Source organism: Hyaena hyaena, unplaced genomic scaffold (genome assembly GCF_003009895.1).
Source record: "Hyaena hyaena isolate Hyena2069 unplaced genomic scaffold, ASM300989v1 scaffold_9, whole genome shotgun sequence".
Lineage (NCBI taxonomy): Eukaryota > Metazoa > Chordata > Mammalia > Carnivora > Hyaenidae > Hyaena > Hyaena hyaena.
In genome coordinates this window covers 3,471,902-3,488,356 of record NW_024080641.1, presented here as the reverse complement: position 1 = coordinate 3,488,356, position 16,455 = coordinate 3,471,902, and the positions used below count along the sequence as shown (strand labels likewise).

The 16,455-nt window shown below is 52.8% G+C and overlaps 1 protein-coding gene across 1 annotated transcript; it reads right to left on the bottom strand.

Moving 5' to 3' along the window:
• Window positions 1–2,239: 2,239 nt before the first annotated feature.
• Window positions 2,240–13,221, bottom strand: AP2S1 (adaptor related protein complex 2 subunit sigma 1). The gene is made up of 5 exons (XM_039250075.1): window positions 12,975–13,221; window positions 8,526–8,675; window positions 3,173–3,286; window positions 2,777–2,836; window positions 2,240–2,572 (listed from the first exon to the last, which is right to left on the bottom strand). The coding sequence occupies exons 1-5, from the start codon at window positions 13,191–13,193 to the stop codon at window positions 2,471–2,473; spliced, it is 645 nt and encodes a 214-aa protein (XP_039106006.1). The 5' UTR covers window positions 13,194–13,221; the 3' UTR covers window positions 2,240–2,470.
• Between the last annotated feature and the right edge of the window lie 3,234 nt (window positions 13,222–16,455).

Genomic DNA, 16,455 nt, shown 5'->3' with positions numbered 1-16,455 from the left:
AAAAAAAAAAAAAAAAAGAAAGGCCCACAGACTGGGAGTCCTAAAGAGCAAGAACATATTGTCCCATGGTACAGGAGGTCAGAGGTCCAAGGTCAGGGTGTTCCAGGATTGGCTCCCTCTGAGGGCTGGGAGGCAGGATCCGTTCCAGGCCTTTCTCCTTGGCTTGTGGGTGTCTTTTTCCTGTGTCCTCATTTGTCTTTCTTCTGAGCCTGTCTCTGGGGCCAAATTTCCCCCTTTTTAAAGGATACCAGTCCTGGGGCACCTGGGTAGCTCAATTGGTTAAGCATCTGACTTCAGCTCAGGTCATGATCTCACGGTTCCTGAGTTTGAGCCCCGTGTCGGGCTCTGTGCTGACGGCTCAGAGCCTGGAGCCTGCTTCGGATTCTGTGTCTCCCTTTCTCTACCCCACTCCCCGACAACTTGTGCTCTTTCTCAAAAATAAATAAATAAACATTTAAAGAAATCCCCATCTCCCTGATCTCACATTCCTCTCCAACTACTGTACTGTTTATGGCACCACTTCCTCCCAGGGGTTTCTAGGGGCTTTTGCCCTGTTCCTTACTGGGGGCTCCGGAAGCCACTCTGATTGGCCCGTGGGTAGGGCTCATCTCAACACTCTACTGCCTGCTCTGTTCCCCACTGACCCTGCTTTTCCAAGTCCAGCAGCCAATTCTCTGCCCTTCTCTGATGTGACCACTCAGATGCTTTGCTTTTCTTTAAAAAATTGAGATATATTGACATATCCTAAAATTCACTTTTTAAAAAAAGTTATTTATTTATTCATTCATTCATTCGTTTAGAGAGCCTGCACAGGAGGGGCACAGAGAGAAGGAGAGAGAATCCCAAGCAAGCTCTGCTCAGAGCCCGAGGTGGAGCTCGAACCCACTAACCGTGAGATCATGAGCTGAGCAGAAACTGAGTACTCAGGTTCTGTCCCCTCCTGAGCCGCCTTGTGCCCCTGGTTGGATCACGCCGCCCTGGGTGGCTTTCCTTCCTACACACTGGCCTGTTTCTTCGCTGTTACACTTTGATGTCTCCTCTTCCGCCCACCACCTTGGTGCCCTCTGCGACCTCATGGCGGTCAATATTGTCAGTGTTCTAGCAACTTCCAAATGTCATCTCTCCTGAGCTGCAGACCCACAGAACCACTGCCGGTCAGCGGGCACTCGAGCACTTTTTTCCCCTTGGCTTTGCGCTCCTGGAAAAAGGAGATCTCAGTGGCCCGGGCTGTAAAATCATCGGACTGTCGGCAAATCCTCGGTCCGCCTTCAAAGCGTGTCCAGAATCCGATCACGCCCCCTTACGGCCACCGCGGCGCCCCCACTCTGGCCCTTCCAGCCTCACTGGCCTCATGGCTCTCACCCTTGACTTCCTGAAATCAGGTCTAGCAGTTCGTCCCTCCTCGGCTCAAAATGTTCCCGCGCAGCACGGATGGTATGATTCCATTTCTACGAAACATCCGGAATGGCCAGATTCGCAGTGACAGAAAGAAGATTGGGGTGCTGCTAGGCTCCCTGGGTCTGGGAAAAGGTGATGGAGGGATGGGATGCTAGCTAAGGGTGCGGGTTTCTTTTTGGGGCAACGAGAATGTCCAAAAGTTGACAGTGGCCGGGGCGCCTGGGTGGCTCAGTTGGTTGAGTGTCTTGACCTCGGCTCCGGTCAGGATCTCACAGTTTGTGGGTTAGAGCCCTGCGTGGGGCTCTGTGCTGACAGCTCGGAGCCTGGAGCCTGCTTCGGATCCTGCATCTCCCTCTCTCTGCCCCCTCCCCTGCTCATGCTCTGATTCTCTCTCTCTCAAAAATAAACATTAAAAAAAATTTTTTTAAATTAAAAAAAGCAACCCCAAAACAATTCTGGGCCTAGCTGCCAGGGCTGAAAACAAACCTGGCTTAGCCACACTACTGTGTGACCGTGGGCACGTCTTTCGCCCTCTCTGAGGCTCAGTGATCTCACCTGGAAAATGGGGATACTAACAGTCCCTTCCTCATGACCTTGTGAGGATTAGGGAAGGTGACCCTTGGAAAGCTTGGTGCTGGCAACGTTGGCCACAAGTAGTAGCTTTTAGTAGCAAGTGCTCGGTGTCCACATCCACCACCCCTTCCGGTTTCGGCAGGGGCACATGCCCCCGGGTCCCCCGCCTCCCCCAGGCAGACCAGGGTCTGCTGCACGACCCACCGATGGCAGCCGTCCCGGTGCCCACAGCTCCCCGGGCGGACGGGCAAGGGCTCAGAGACATGGGCCGGGCGGACCACGGTTTATTGGCGGCTCCACACGCGCACTCACGGCGTCACACGACAACAGCACAGTCACTCGGAACACGCGAGGAGGCCTCCGCCCACAGCGGGGCCCAGAGGCAGTGGGGTGCGTCTCCTCCGGGGGCGGGGGGTTCCTCCCGGGCCGCTGAGGGAGGGCACCGCGGTGGCCCCGGCTGGGACAGGGGGCGAGCGGGGCGGGGGGTGGGGGGGCGCCCTCACTCCAGGCTCTGCAGCATCAGCAGCTGCTTCAGCACCTTCGTCTGGCTGGTCTCGCGGATCTCGCCGGCCAGGAACATCTCGTCCACGACCGTGTAAACCTGAGAAGGGGAGGGGGGAGGGGGGAGGGGGGAGGGGGAGAGGTGAGGGAGGCCCTCCCCCTCCTCCCCCATCCCCACCCATGGGGGCCAGTCTAAACCCCTGAGGCCACAGAGCCAGGAAGCGGACAGGGGCTGAGGCACCGGGCGGCCCTCCCCCACTGCCCTCCCTGCCCCCCCCGCCCCCCCCCGCCTCCCCCAGCCCACCTTGTAGAAATTGAACACCAGGTCCAGTTCACAAACGTTGTGGAAATACTCGTTTAAGACCTGGGGGAGGAGGCAGAGATGGTATGAGCCGGGCAGGGAGAGACACGCCGAGAAACTGAGGGAGGGGGAGGGAAAAGGAAGAGAACCAGTAACGAAGACGGTCAGAGAGACAGAAGGGCAAGAACAGGGATGATGGGAGAGCGACAGCAAAAGACAAGACAGACAGACAGACAGGCAGAGGGAGAAAGAGGAAACCGCACGGGCAGAGAGGGGCAGAGGGAGGCCCGCGCACGGACCCGGGGAGGTGGGGAGGGTCTGTGGGTCCTGAGGGGAGATCAGAGGTCCCGGGGAGTCCGGGGGGGGGGGCCCAGGCCACAGCCCCCCCAGCCCGCGCACCTCCACGAAGTTGTGGATGGCCTCCAGGTAGGCCAGGTTGTTGTCATTGACGTCCACGCAGATGCAGAAGTAGAGGCCGGCGTAGCGGCGGTAGATGATCTTGAAGTTCCGGAACTGCGGGGCACAGAGGCCGTCAGCGCCCAGCTGTGCCCAGGACCCCACGCGCCGGGCAGAGCGGAGCCACAAAGCTCAGCCCTTCGACCTGTGATAGGTCCCTGAGGTCCTGCTCTGTGTCTGGCCCTGTGCTGGGGACACGGTGGTGACAGAGACAGGCCCGGCCCTCCCCTGGCGGGGCTGCCAAACCCATGGAGAAAGATTCATCCACTGTCATCCCCAGCATGGGCAGCTAACCCAGCCTGGGGATCCAGGAGGGCTTCCTGGAGGAGGGGGTGTCTGAACTGCGATCTGGAGGATAGCAGGAACGAATGGGCAAGAGCACCCCAGGCAGACTGGACGACATGAGGAAAAAAGCGAAGAGCCGAGAGGGAGGCTGGGGAGTTCCACGATGCCCACCCCACCTTTCCATGGCTCCCTGTTGCCTCTGGAGAAAGTCAAATTCCTTAGCCTGGAACTGATTCGTGCAATTATTCCACAAACGCAGCAGGCCCTGTGCTGGGCAGTGTGGTCACTGCTTGTAACCAGGACAATCCCAGCCTTGCTTTTAGGTGAATCGTAATATAAGCAGGAATTTTTCTATAGTAATGTGTACACCACCCAGGAATAAATACATATGGACCAAGGACGCAGGCTCTAATTTTATATGCGGGGGAAATTAGATAAAGAGATAGATATAGGGGCACCTGGTGGCTTGGTTAAGCATCCGACTTTGGCTCAGGTCATGGTCTCATGGTTCGCTGGTTCGAGCCCCTCGTCGGACTCTGTGCTGACAGCTAACTCAGAGCCTAGAGTCTGTTTCAGATTCTGTGTCTCCCTCTCTCTCTGACCCTCCCCTGCTCACGCTGTCTCTCTCCCTCTCTCAGAAATAAATAAAATAAAAAAGAGAGAGAGAGAGATATAAATAGGCATAAGGGTTTGCTAAGCACAAGGTCTTTGGCCCAAGTCTGAAAAATCCCAGCTCTGGGTCTGGTGTTCGAGTGTTTTGTCGCCACCTAGTGGAAGTTACAGAAGCCAACATTGGTCCCTGATTTTTATGTCCCCCCCATCCTTCTGTTAATTTCTATACTTTGAGTATGTTTCCTTTCCTTTTTTTTTTTTAAAGTTTATTTTGAGAGAGAGAGCAAGCACACGTGAGTGAGTGGGGGAGGGGCAGGGAGAGAGGGAGAATCCCAAGCAGGCGTGGGGCTCGATCTCAGGACCCTGACGTCAGGACCTGCGTGGAAACCAGAAGTCGGATATTCAGCCGCCGGAGCCACCTAGGTGCCCAGCATTCTTTCTTGAAGTCTTCTCTCTCCCGCCATCACCCTTCTGGCTTGTCCCTGTGCCTTGGGTTTAAATTTGAAGGCTTCTTGGGGCACCTCAGCGGCTCAGTCAGTTGAATATCTGACTCTTGATTCCAGCTCAGGTCATGATCTCAGGGTGCTGAGATCGAGCCCAAGTCAGGCTTTACACTGAGTGCCTGCTTGGGATTCTCTCTCTCCCTCTGCCCCTCCCCCCGAACGCACGGTGTGTATTCTCTCTTTCTCGGGGATCCGCCCCACACCTTCACGCCTTCTCCCTTCCCCAATAGCTTGCTATCTACTCTCTCAGATAAGTCTCTTCCGGCAGGCTGGGCAGGTCCCCTCTGCATGGCCCCCACCATCGGGCCCCGCCCCCACCCTGACCACGCCAGGCATCGCTGTCTGGGGGCGGGCCTGTCCACCCACTGGACTGTGGGCCGGGGCTGTCACCACTGAGTCCCCAGCACCAGCCTGCACAGGATGATGTCCAAACCCTAATTCCTGGAATCTGTGAATAGGTGACCTCGCATGGCAGAAGAGCCTGCGCAGGTGTGCGCTAAGGATCTTGAGATGGGGAGTCTGGGAGTGTCCGGAGGGGCCAGAGCAACTCCACAGGGTCCTTATGGGAAAGAGGAAGACAGGGGTGCGGGTCAGAGAGAGAGTTCAAGAGTCTGTGCTGCTGGCTTCGAGGCCGGAGAAGGGGCCACGCGGACTGCCTCTGGAAGTGGGAAGAAGGCAAGGAAACAGACTCCCCGGGGCCTGCAGGGGGAACATGGCCCCTGCGGACACCCGGCCTCAGGACCTGTAAGACAATAAATCTGTGTTGTTTTGAGAGTTCAGTAATTTGTTACCACAGGGGCGCCTGGGGGGCTCAGTCCGTGAAGGGTCCAACTCTTGATCTCGGCTCAGGTCATGATCTCACAGTTAGTGAGTTCGAGCCCCACACAGGGCTCCGCGCTGGTAGGTGGGGCCTGCCCAGGGATTCTGTCTCTCCTCTCTGCCCCTCCTTCACTTGCGTGCGCGCATGCTCTCTCTCTCTCAAAATAAATAAATAGACTTAAAAATAAGGTAACTTGTTACCATAGCAAAAGGGAACTGATATAGGTGCCAAGGAATCTGCATTAATGAACAAACGAGAGGAAGAAAGTTTGGGTGGCCGGGGCCTTCTTGCTGATACTCATCCTTAGAGTCTGCTCTCACAAGTCCCCTCCTCCGGGAAGCCTGCCCTGATCTCAGTCTCCCGAGAGAGACAGTGTTTAAGGTCTCCTACCCCTGATCCTCCCCAGTCTGTTGGGGGAGGGACCAATTCTCTCTCACTCCCTACTGCGTTCCCTCCTCCCAGAAACACTCCCTGACCTTCAGGCTGAGTTGGGGGGCCTCTTCCCACCCAGCTGCCCGGTCCCAGCCCTGCCCCGGGAAAGAGGGGGAAATAAACGCAGGAGGGATCGCATGAATGAATGAAAGGCCTGAGTCGGGAGGAACAGAAGATCTGGGCGTCAGGGCCGCTTGTGACCTGCTCGCCTGCCCAGCTGGGCTCACTGACCCCTGGTCCCTCAGCACCCCGAGCAGGAGGTCCGCTATGCTGGCGGCAGGGGGGCAGGTGTCCGCCCCCTCCTTCCATCCCGCACCTGCTCTGCACGCTCTCGCCCAGCGCCCCGCTCCCCACACGGCCCCTATCCTGCCCTCCTCCTAGAAACCCTTTTCTCTAGGCTGCGGGGACCCCGAATCTCCTGGCTTTACCTCTACCTCCTCACCTCCCACCTCTAGAGATGGCCTCTCTTCTCTCCTTTGTTCCCCTCTGCCGAGGGGCCTCCTCCCTGGCTTTCAGCACTTCAGACCCGCTAGCCTTCTCTGCCTCGGTAGTTTCCTGCCTCAGGGCCTTTGCACTTGCTATTCCCAGGTGTGGAGTGCTCTCTCTCAGATATCATCTCCTGCCACTTCTTCAACTCCTTCACGTCTTGGCTCCAATGTCACCGCTTCCAGGCCTCCTACTGAAATCACTGAGCCCTGCGTTCCAACCCCTGGCGTACACACGCCAGCACTTCCGCCCCGCACGGATGATGCTTTTGCTCCCCAGCACCCGGCGCCACCCGCTATGCTCTGCCTCTGTTACCAGTCTCCCTCTGACCAGAACATCAGCGCTCTCGGGGCAGGGACTCCGGTCTTTCTGTCCCTGCACCTAGGACAGTGTCTGGCAGGGGCGCCTGGGTGGCTTGGTCGGTTGAGTGTCCGACTTCAGGTCAGGTCATGATCTCACGGTTCGTGAATTCAAGCCCCGCGTCAGGCTCTGTGATGTCAGCGCAGAGCCTGCTTCAGATCCTCTGTCCCCACCCCCCTCTCAGCCTCTCCTCCTCTCTATCTCAAAAATAATAAACATAAACATAATAACAATAATAGTAAGGAACAGTGCCTGGCATACAGTAGGCCCCCAATAAATGTGATGAATTTACAGGACAATTAGTCTGGGTGATGCCATGGGAATTAAAGACACAGCCTTCCTGATTTAAGAAACCAAAGAGGGACGCCTGGCTGGTTCAGGCAGTACAGCCTGAGACTCTTGATCTCAGGGCCGTGAGTTCAAGCCCCAGTTAGGCATGCAGATTCCTTAGAATGAATGAATGAATGAATGAATGAATGAATGAATGAATGAAAAGCCATATAAGATCCTTGACTGGCTCTGAATAATCAGGTTTGACAATCTGGGGGCATGTAACTACTGATTGGGTATTAGGGTAATTAAGGGAGTATGATTAATTTCATCAGGTTGGCTAACGATATGGCGCTAACATAAGGAAATGTCTTTATTTTCTGGGATATGTAAGAGTAAAAAGTCATGATCTCTGTAACTTCATCTCAAACAACGCAGCAAGGGATAGTTCCTTATCCTAGTCTCTCTACTTTTGTGTGCTTGAACATTTTTGTAGGAAATTTTATTTTATTTTTAAGATTTTATTTTTAAGCAATCTCTACACCCAACGCGGGGCTAAACTCACAACCCTGAGATCAAGGGTCACGTGCTCCTCTGACTGAGCCAGCAAGCTGCCCCCATTTTTTTTTCCTTAAGATTTTTATTTTTAGGTAATCTCTACACCCAACGTGGGGCTCGAATCCACAACCCCAAGATCAAGAGTTGCATGCTTCACTGACTGAGCCAGCCTGGCACCTTGGCGCCCTCATATTTTTGTGTGTGTGTGTTTTCTTAAATAAATTTCTTTTCAATGTTTATTCATCTTTGAGAAAAAGAGAGAGAGAGACAGAACAAGAGGCAGAGAGAGGGAGACACAGAATCCGAAGCAGGTTTCAGGCTCTGAGCTGTCAGTACAGAGACCGACTCAGGACTCGAACCCATGAACCGTGCGATCATGACCTGAGCCGAAGTTGGACGCTTAACCATCTGAGCCACCCCAGGCGCCCCTTTATAAGAAGTTTTAAAAAGGCACCAGAAAAACGATAAATCCTTCAGCCAAAAGAAAATGGTAGAGCAAAAGGGTGAAATATTAATACAGATGAAATTTGGATAGTGGGTGTATGAATCCGCAGTCAACTTCCCTCTCACTGTATTAATCTGTACGTTTGAAAATCTTCACAACGTGGGGAGTCTGGGCCTGGCGCCTGGTAAAGTGTGTGACTCTTGGTCTCGGGGTTGTGGGTTTAAGGGCCACACTGGGTATAGGGACGAGCTAAAACTAAAATCGAAAAGAAGGAAGGAAGGAAGGAGGGAGGGAGGGAGGGAGGGAAGGAAGGAAGGAAGGAAGGAAAGAAAAAATTTTCACAAGGAAAAGTTCTTTGCAGAGAAGGAAGATCTCAAGCTCAAAGCCTGTGGAGGGAATGACCTTGGGAAGGAAAAGGGGGCCTGAGCGGTTCCTACGGGCAGAGGTTGGGCGGGAGGCTGGGAAAAACTGGTGAGAGGAGGCAGGTGAGTGTGGGAGGCGTGGGGGGGGGGCGGGGAGCATCACCTCCACAAAGTTGGTGTGTTTGGCGTCTCGGACGGTGACCACGGCGTGCACCTCCTCGATCAGCTTCTGTTTCTCATCGTCGTCGAACTGCATGTACCACTTGGCCAGGCGCGTCTTGCCCGCCCGGTTCTGGATGAGGATGAAGCGGATCTGGGGACAGCGGGGACAGCAGGAGGAAGAGGAAGTGAGGGTGGCAGGGAGGGCTGGCCGGGGCGGGATGTCCCGCCCCAGGGCCCCACCCATCCCCACCGGGGCCCACGCCCCCTGCTGCCTGCCCTCTGGGGGTCTCAAGTGCTCCTCAGACCCAGGTCAGGCCGGCCTGGCCACCTGCTCCCGCTCCAGGTCACAACACCCCAAGGGAATGGCTTTTCCCACTGGCCACCTCCTCTAGTCAGCTCCAGGGCCCTGCGGCCCAGCCAGGCTCCTCTATCCCTCCTCTGCTTGACCTTGGACAAAGGATCGGTCCCCTGGGCCTCAGATTCCCACCAGCAAAGTAAGTTTCCTAAGACCCATCTTGTCAGAGTCTTCTGCAGGAGAAAGGTTTACAAACTTAGTTCAGTAACCGGCACAAAGCAGGCACTCAATAAATGTTCGAGTTTCAGGCTTCTGCGGTCTGAATCCTGGAGACTCCACTCTTTTTTCCTTTTATTTACCCATTCCTTAAATTTCACTCACTTAAAAAAATATTGATGGATTTTGAGAGAGAGCGCACATGTTCAGAGAGAGGGAGAGAGAGAATCTCAAGCAGTTTCCGCGCTGTCAGCACACAGCCCGACGCAGGGCTCGAACCCACGAACTGTGAGATCATGACCCGAGCCAAAGTCGGACGCTTAACCGACTGAGCCATGCGGGTGCCCCTAAAACTCACCCACTTAAGAAGTGTACAGTTCAGTGGTTTTTAGTGCCTTCATACAATTGGGCAACAATCACTATTCTCTAATTCCAGAATATTTTCATCACCCCAGACAGAAAGCCCCACCCATTTGGCAGCCACTTCCCCTCCCTCCATCCCCTGGCAAACAATAATCTTTCTGTCTCTATAGATTTTCCTGTTCTGGACATTTCATGTAAATAGAATCAGACCATATGTGGCCCTTGGTTTGGCTTCTGCCCCTCGGCCATGTTTTCAAAGTGCATCCACATGGAGGCACGTGTCCAGGCTTCATTTCTTTTCTTTTAAACATTTTTATAAATGTTTATTTATTTCTGAGACTGAGAGAGAGAGAGAAACAGAGCACAAGCGGGGGAGGGGGAGACACGGAATCTGAAGCAGGCTCCAGGCTGTGAGCTGTCAGCACAGAGCCCAACGCGGGGCTCGAACCCACAAACCGTGAGATCATGACCTGAGTCAAAGTCGGACGCTTAACCGACTGAGCCACCCAGGCGCCACCAGGCTTCATTTCTTTTTATGGCTGAATCACATTCCACCGTAAGGATATACCTCGTCTTGTTGGCCTGCCCATCAGTTGATGGATATTTGGGTCATTTCCACTTTTTGGCGATTATGAATAAGGCCGCCATGACCATTTGCATGCAAGCATTTATGTGCACGCATGTTTTCATCTCTCTTGGGTATATACTTGGCAGGGGGGACCTCCGGGTCATATGGTAACACTACTGTCTCACTTTTTCAGGAACTGCTGAACTGTGTTCCAGAGCATTTGCCCCTTCTCGAGTCATGGAAGTGCTTGGTGCCTCAGTTTACCCACCTGGAAAATAGGGCCTCATAAAAGTGCGATGGGAAGTATGAAAAGAATCTAGACTAGCACAGTGTCTGGCTCGGATTATGTGCCGTGTCAGCTCTGTCATCAGTGAGGGCTAGGAAACTTGTTCTTGTGATTCTGAGAAGCCAGGTCAACCCTCAGAAGACTACTGTGAAAAAGTGAAAAGTTCATTCCAGAAGGGCTTAGCATAGTGCTCATTATATGTATGGCACTCAGTACAATTAGTGATCATGGCTAGGGACATTTGTCCAAGTGGCTAAGGACACAGACTCTAGAGTCTGAATGAATCCTGGGACTCCTAGCTGGGTGTCCGTGGGCAATAACTTAGCCTCTCTGGGCCTCAGTTTCTCCTTCTGTATAATGGACATGATGGGAGCACCTGCCTCATGAGATAGTTGCAAGGGTTAAGAAATGTAAGGGGCGCAGCACCGTGGCTAGCACATACTAGAGGTTATACGAGTATTAGTTCTGAGGGGTATTATAATTCACCATCATTTGACATTAAGAAAACCAAGGCCCGGAGTGCCTGGGTGGCTCAGTCGGTATGCGTCCGACTCTTGATTTCGGCTCAGGTCATGATCCCACGGTCACGGAACAGAGCCCCACTCAGGCTCTGTGCTGAGCGTGGAGGCTGCTTGGGATTCTCTCTCTCTCCCTCTCTCTCTCTGCCCCTCCCCTGCTCGCTCTCTCTCTCTCAAAATAAATTAATTAAAAAATTTTTTTGGGGGCGCCTGGGTGGCTTAGTCGGTTAAGCGTCCGACTTTCGCTTGGGTCATGATCTCGCGGTTCGTGGGTTCGAGCCCCGCGTCGGGCTCTGTGCTGACTGCCAGCTCGGAGCCTGGAGCCTATTTCAGAGTCTGTGTCTCCCTCTCTCTCTGACCCTCCCCTGCTCACGCTGTCTCTCTCTCTCTCTCTCCTAGAAATAAATAAAAAAATATATTTAAAAAAAAATTTTTTTTTAACGTTTCTTTATTTTTGAGAGAGACACACAGAATGAGAGTGGGGGGGGGGGGGAGAGAGAGAGAGAGAGAGAGAGAAATACAGAATCTGATGCAGGCTCCAGGCTCCAAGCTGTCAGCACAGAGCCTGATGCAGGGCTTGAACCCACAAACTTTTGAGATCATGACCTGAGCCGAAGTCAGATGCTTAACCGACAGCCAAGGCACCCCAAATAAATAAATACTCAGAGAAAGGAAGTGTCCCAGCCACAAAGCACACCTGGGAGTCGAAAGGCTTTGCTCTGGACCCCTTTACCCTGGCTGACTCTCTGGGACCCTCTCACCATCCATGGGAGTCCACTCTCTTTCCTAAGCCTCACTCTCCAGTATGCGATTCCCCCTTCCCCCAACCCAGCCAGCCAGACACCGACAGGATATTACACTCCCCTTCCAAGAACCCCATCTGCTGAGCCAGGGAAAGCTACTTCCTAGCAGGCCAGGGGTCCTGGGTACAAAGGGAAAGGTCCGGGCCTGGGTGGGGAGAGGCTCACTAGGTAGCCACAACCTGGGGGCGGAGCCAGAGATATATAGAGCATAAGGGGAAGAGAGCTAAGAGTTGAGGGGGAGACCTGCTTCTTACCCCCAAATTCCCTTACATGCCTCTTCTACATCAGAATTTTTCCACCTCCGGAAATCTAGCCTCAGAGGACTCTTCCCTCCTGCATCCTCAACCTCTGACGTTCTCTCTGGATGCCCCCCAACCTTCCCTGTCTCCGAGGCCCCAATGGGGCCATCCCATTTCGACTTCCAATTTCCGGGTTTCAATCAACCCCCTCTTTGGGGCTTCAGAAGGCCTTTTACTGGGGACATCCCTTCTTGGTCGCCAAGGCCTCCTCCCCTGTTGGCGGGGGAGACGCCCTCGTTCTGACACCCACCCCCATTCATCTCGTTTTTCCAGCTCCCTGCCCCAAGAATCCTTTCTTATGGTCCAAAGACCCGTCCTGGGGGAGGGGAGCCAAGTTCAAAGCCCAGCCCTTGCTGCAAACGCTCCATTCTCATCTCTCACACTTCCAGGTCTACTCCGACCCCAAGACCCCTCTTCTTGGAAGGACCCGTTCCATTGCCCCCCATCCGTTTCTAATATGCGCTCCCTACCTCCAAGCCTTCTCCTGCTTTGCAGCACGCTTCCCCTGATCCTAAAGCTCCGTTCCCTATAGCAGCCTGCTTCCCGTCTCCCGGGCCCAGTCTCTTCCCCTTGAGATTCTCTCTCTCCCTCGTCAGCAGTACCCCTCCCGTTTCAACAGCCCCTCTCTTCCTTCAGTGTCAGCTTCCTCCTTCTAAAGACCCCTTCTCTCCAATCCCCGAGGTTTCCATTCTTCTCCAATTATCGTGCCACACTCCCAGGGAGCCCTTCTCTGGGGACGCCCCCCCCCCCCCCCCCCTCCCCCCCCCCCACCTCCGAGGTCCCGCTTCGCGAGTTGCCTCCTCATTCCAACCCCCCGCCCCCGCGCCAGTCATCTCCAAGGTCTCCCGCACAGCCCTCTCCCGTTGGCGCTAGGTCTCTGATGTCCCCCAGCTTCGGGACCCCCCGGTGCGCTCCCGCGCCGAAAATCGCCGCCCAGGTGCCCCCTTCCCGGGCCTCCGATCGGCCCCAATCCCGAGAGCCCGCGCCCGGCCCAAACCATCGCACCGCGGCAGGGGAGGCTTGTCAGTACCCAACCGAGCCTCAAGCACCTGCACGTGGACCCACCCTGCGCCCGTCCCCAGGGTGGGAGCGCCCCCGTTACCATGGCGACCCCCGTCCGGACCCCAGCGGCCCAGGTCCCGCGGCTACTTGGCAGCTCCGGCTCCCACAGCAGTTCGGGGACCCGGGACGAGAGCGGACTTCCGGCAGAAGAACTCGCCCGCCTTCTCGCGCACAGCCCACTGGGAACTGTAGTCTGGAGACCGCGTTCTCCCGGCCGGGCTGCAAGTCTGGGAAAAGGGCTGGGCCCCCTTCCCAACATGCTGCGCGACCGTCCTTTTCCCACCGCACGGTACAGACCCCCAGTGCATGCTGGGAGTTGCGGGTGAAAGTCCCTGGCGAGGACTACAATTGCGCGACAGCCCCAAAGGGAGTTGCATTCTGGGAAATGTAGTTCCAGTAGGCTTCCCTCCATGCATATCCTCCCCAGGCGAGAAGGGCAGGCTGGAAATAGTAGTTTTAAGTAAAAAATTGATCTGTGGGCCGGGGGGGAGGGAAGAAAAGAAGAAGGAGAAGAAACTGCGTTGTGGGAACTCGAAATGTAACTCTGATCGCGATCACCCAGTGTTTTGTTTGAAATATACTGTTTCCCTGTGGGAGATCGAGAGTGGTTTGAGAGAATGACTTTTGCGAGTCAGAGCTGTGTGCAAATTCTGCCATTGCATTTCCTAGCTGTGTGACTTTGGGACAACAACTTCACCTCTTAGTTCAATTTCTTCATCTGTAAACAGGACTAATCTAGAGGTCACCTTGAGTAGGGTTGTTTTAAAACTTCGGTAAGTTTCCAAAGCACTTCTCACGGTGTCTGACATGTAGTACTTGCTCAATAAATACTAGTTAACATCACGAATGCTCATTGTTAACATACACCAGATAGTAGGAGTCTTTTTACCTCCCATCCAGAGCTACAGTTGTCTCCTTTCAGTTATTAAAATAGCCCAAATATTTTCCTAACTCAGCAACTTTTCCTTTGTGCTTTGCTATTCTCTAGAAGGCCTTTCTGCATTCATCCTGTGGCTGACTCCTTTTCTTCCTTTACCTTAAACACCACTTCCACAGACCTGTATAGAAGACCTTGCCTGAGTACAAAAGTGCTCTTCTCCCACCACCAAAATTCTCTAGGTTTGATTTTTTTTAAGTTTATTTATTTTGAGAGAAAGAGAGAGAGGTAACGGGGAAGCAGCAGAGAGAGAGAAAGAGAGAATCCCAAGCAGGTTCCACGCTGTCAGCACAGGGCCTGATGTGGGGCTGGAATTCACCAACTCTGAGATCATGAACCAGTGATCAGTGAAACCAAGTTTCATTTTTTTATAGTATCCATGGGGAGACCCTCTGATGCCCTGAACTCAGGACTGACCTCCTGAGCTCAGAAAGCTCCAAGAAGCATCCACCTAAGTATCAAATTCATCTTTTGGAAACTGACTAATGAATTGTTGGACTGGGAAAAGAAACATTTGTGGGTGAGGTGCCTGTGCAGATGAATCAGAAAGTGCCCAACAGTTACCTGGGCTTCATTTTGATGTTAAAATTCCCCCTCTGAATATTCATCAGAAGCCATCATTAAAGGAGCCTGTTTACCCTGGTCTTGGGGGTCACTGCTTTGGAAATTATTCCCTGTGATTTTCTTATTTGTATAAATAATGATGACCTGTGAGGCAACTCCACTTGGGGTAGTCTTTGTCTATATAACTCACCAAGGAGTTATATAGGGGACAGGTTGTGGAGGGCAGGGAGCCTGTCTATTAATGTATCTACATCCTCTAGAACATGGTGGCACTTGGTAAGCACTCGACAAAGTATTACTATTGATACTGAGGAAAGACTTACCCTCATAAAAACAAAGCACATCATAGAACAACGTAAACGCAAAATGTAGAATTAGCAGAAGCATCACACATTGGCATGAAAAGGTTAGGGATTATTTCTATCTGGTGCACTGCTCTATCTCTAGCAAGGTTGGGACCGAGGTAAGGTAAGCAAGGTGCCCAGGATATAAAATTGAAAATGGCACTCACTCTTGAGCGTGCCTGGGCAGCTCAGTCAATTAAGTGTCCAACTCTCGATTTTGGCAGAGGTAATGGTCTCTTGGGTTCTTGAGTTCGACCCCCACGTGGGGCTCTGCACTGGCAGCACAGAGCCTGCTTAGGATTCTCTGTCTCCCTCTCTCTCTCTGCCCCTTCCCTGTTCTCACTCTCTCTCAAAAATTAAAAAAATAAAGAGTCTTAGGTGATGACCCTGCCCTTGCATGAGCCTGAAAGTGAGCACCTACTTGAAGTTTGTTCCCTGGACACCTCGCTTGACTCACCTTAGCCCTCACCTCCCAGCGCTGATTTCTATGCCAGTGCCCGGCATAAGTTTGGTGTTCAAAAAACATTTGCTGAATGAATGAATGAATGAATGAATGAAGGAGTTAGTGAACAGATGTCAAGAAAACAGACCCTGTCCCCACCATGACAACATTCATGGTTGAGCAAGGGGAAAAGGACATTGTATAAATAAATTTTAAAATTACCTAGGAAACAATAATTTTTTTAAATCTCACACAGTTTCTGTGGGTCAGGAATTTGGGAGTTCAGCTGGGTGATCCTGGCATAGAGTCTCTCACATGGTTGCAAAGGAACAGATTCTTGTCTCTGCCTTCGGGAATCTCATGGCTTTGGAAGCTAAGGTGATATTCCACCTATAGGGACAGAAAGAGCAATCTTTCTTGCACTCTAGTATGGATTCTGAAAGGATCCTTCCGTTTGCAATATCACGATGGTATGCTTGTCACGGGGAAAAACTGGGAAGAGTCAAACTATGCATTGTGAAGGAGAAAAGTCAGTTCATGTGCAGCTACCTGACAAAATATTATGCGTAGTTAAGATGGGGAGGGTCGCCTGGGTGGCTCAGTTGATTATCAGACTCAACTTCAGCGAAAATCAAGAGTCAGAAGCTTGACTGACTGAGCCATCCAGGTGCCCCAAGACATTAACAGTTTGAAGAGTCTGCATCAGTTATATTGCAAAACTTAATTACCCTTACTTTGGGTTTGTCTGATGTTTCCTCATGATTAGACCCAGGTTCGACATTTTTGGGCAGGAATATGACAGAAATGATCCTGTTTCTTCTTAGAGTATCCCATGAGGGGCATGTGATGCTAGTTTGTTTCATTTGAGTTTGATCATTTGGTGAGTTTGATCATTGGACAAAGGTAATGTCTGCACTCTTTTTTTTTTTAATTTTTTTAAAATTTATTTCTAGGAGAGAGAGAGAGAGACAGCGTGAGCAGGGGAGGGTCAGAGAGAGAGGGAGTCACAGACTGAAACAGGCTTCAGGCTCTGAGCTGGCAGCACAGAGCCCGACGTGGGGCTCGAACCCACGAACCGTGAGATCATGACCTAAGCGAAAGTCGGACGCTTAACCGACTAAGCCACCCAGGTGCCCCTCTTTTTTCTTTTTTAAAGCAGGCTCCACACTCAATGTGGGGCTTAAACTCATGACCCTGAGATCAAGACCTGAGATCAAGAGTCAGACGCTTAACC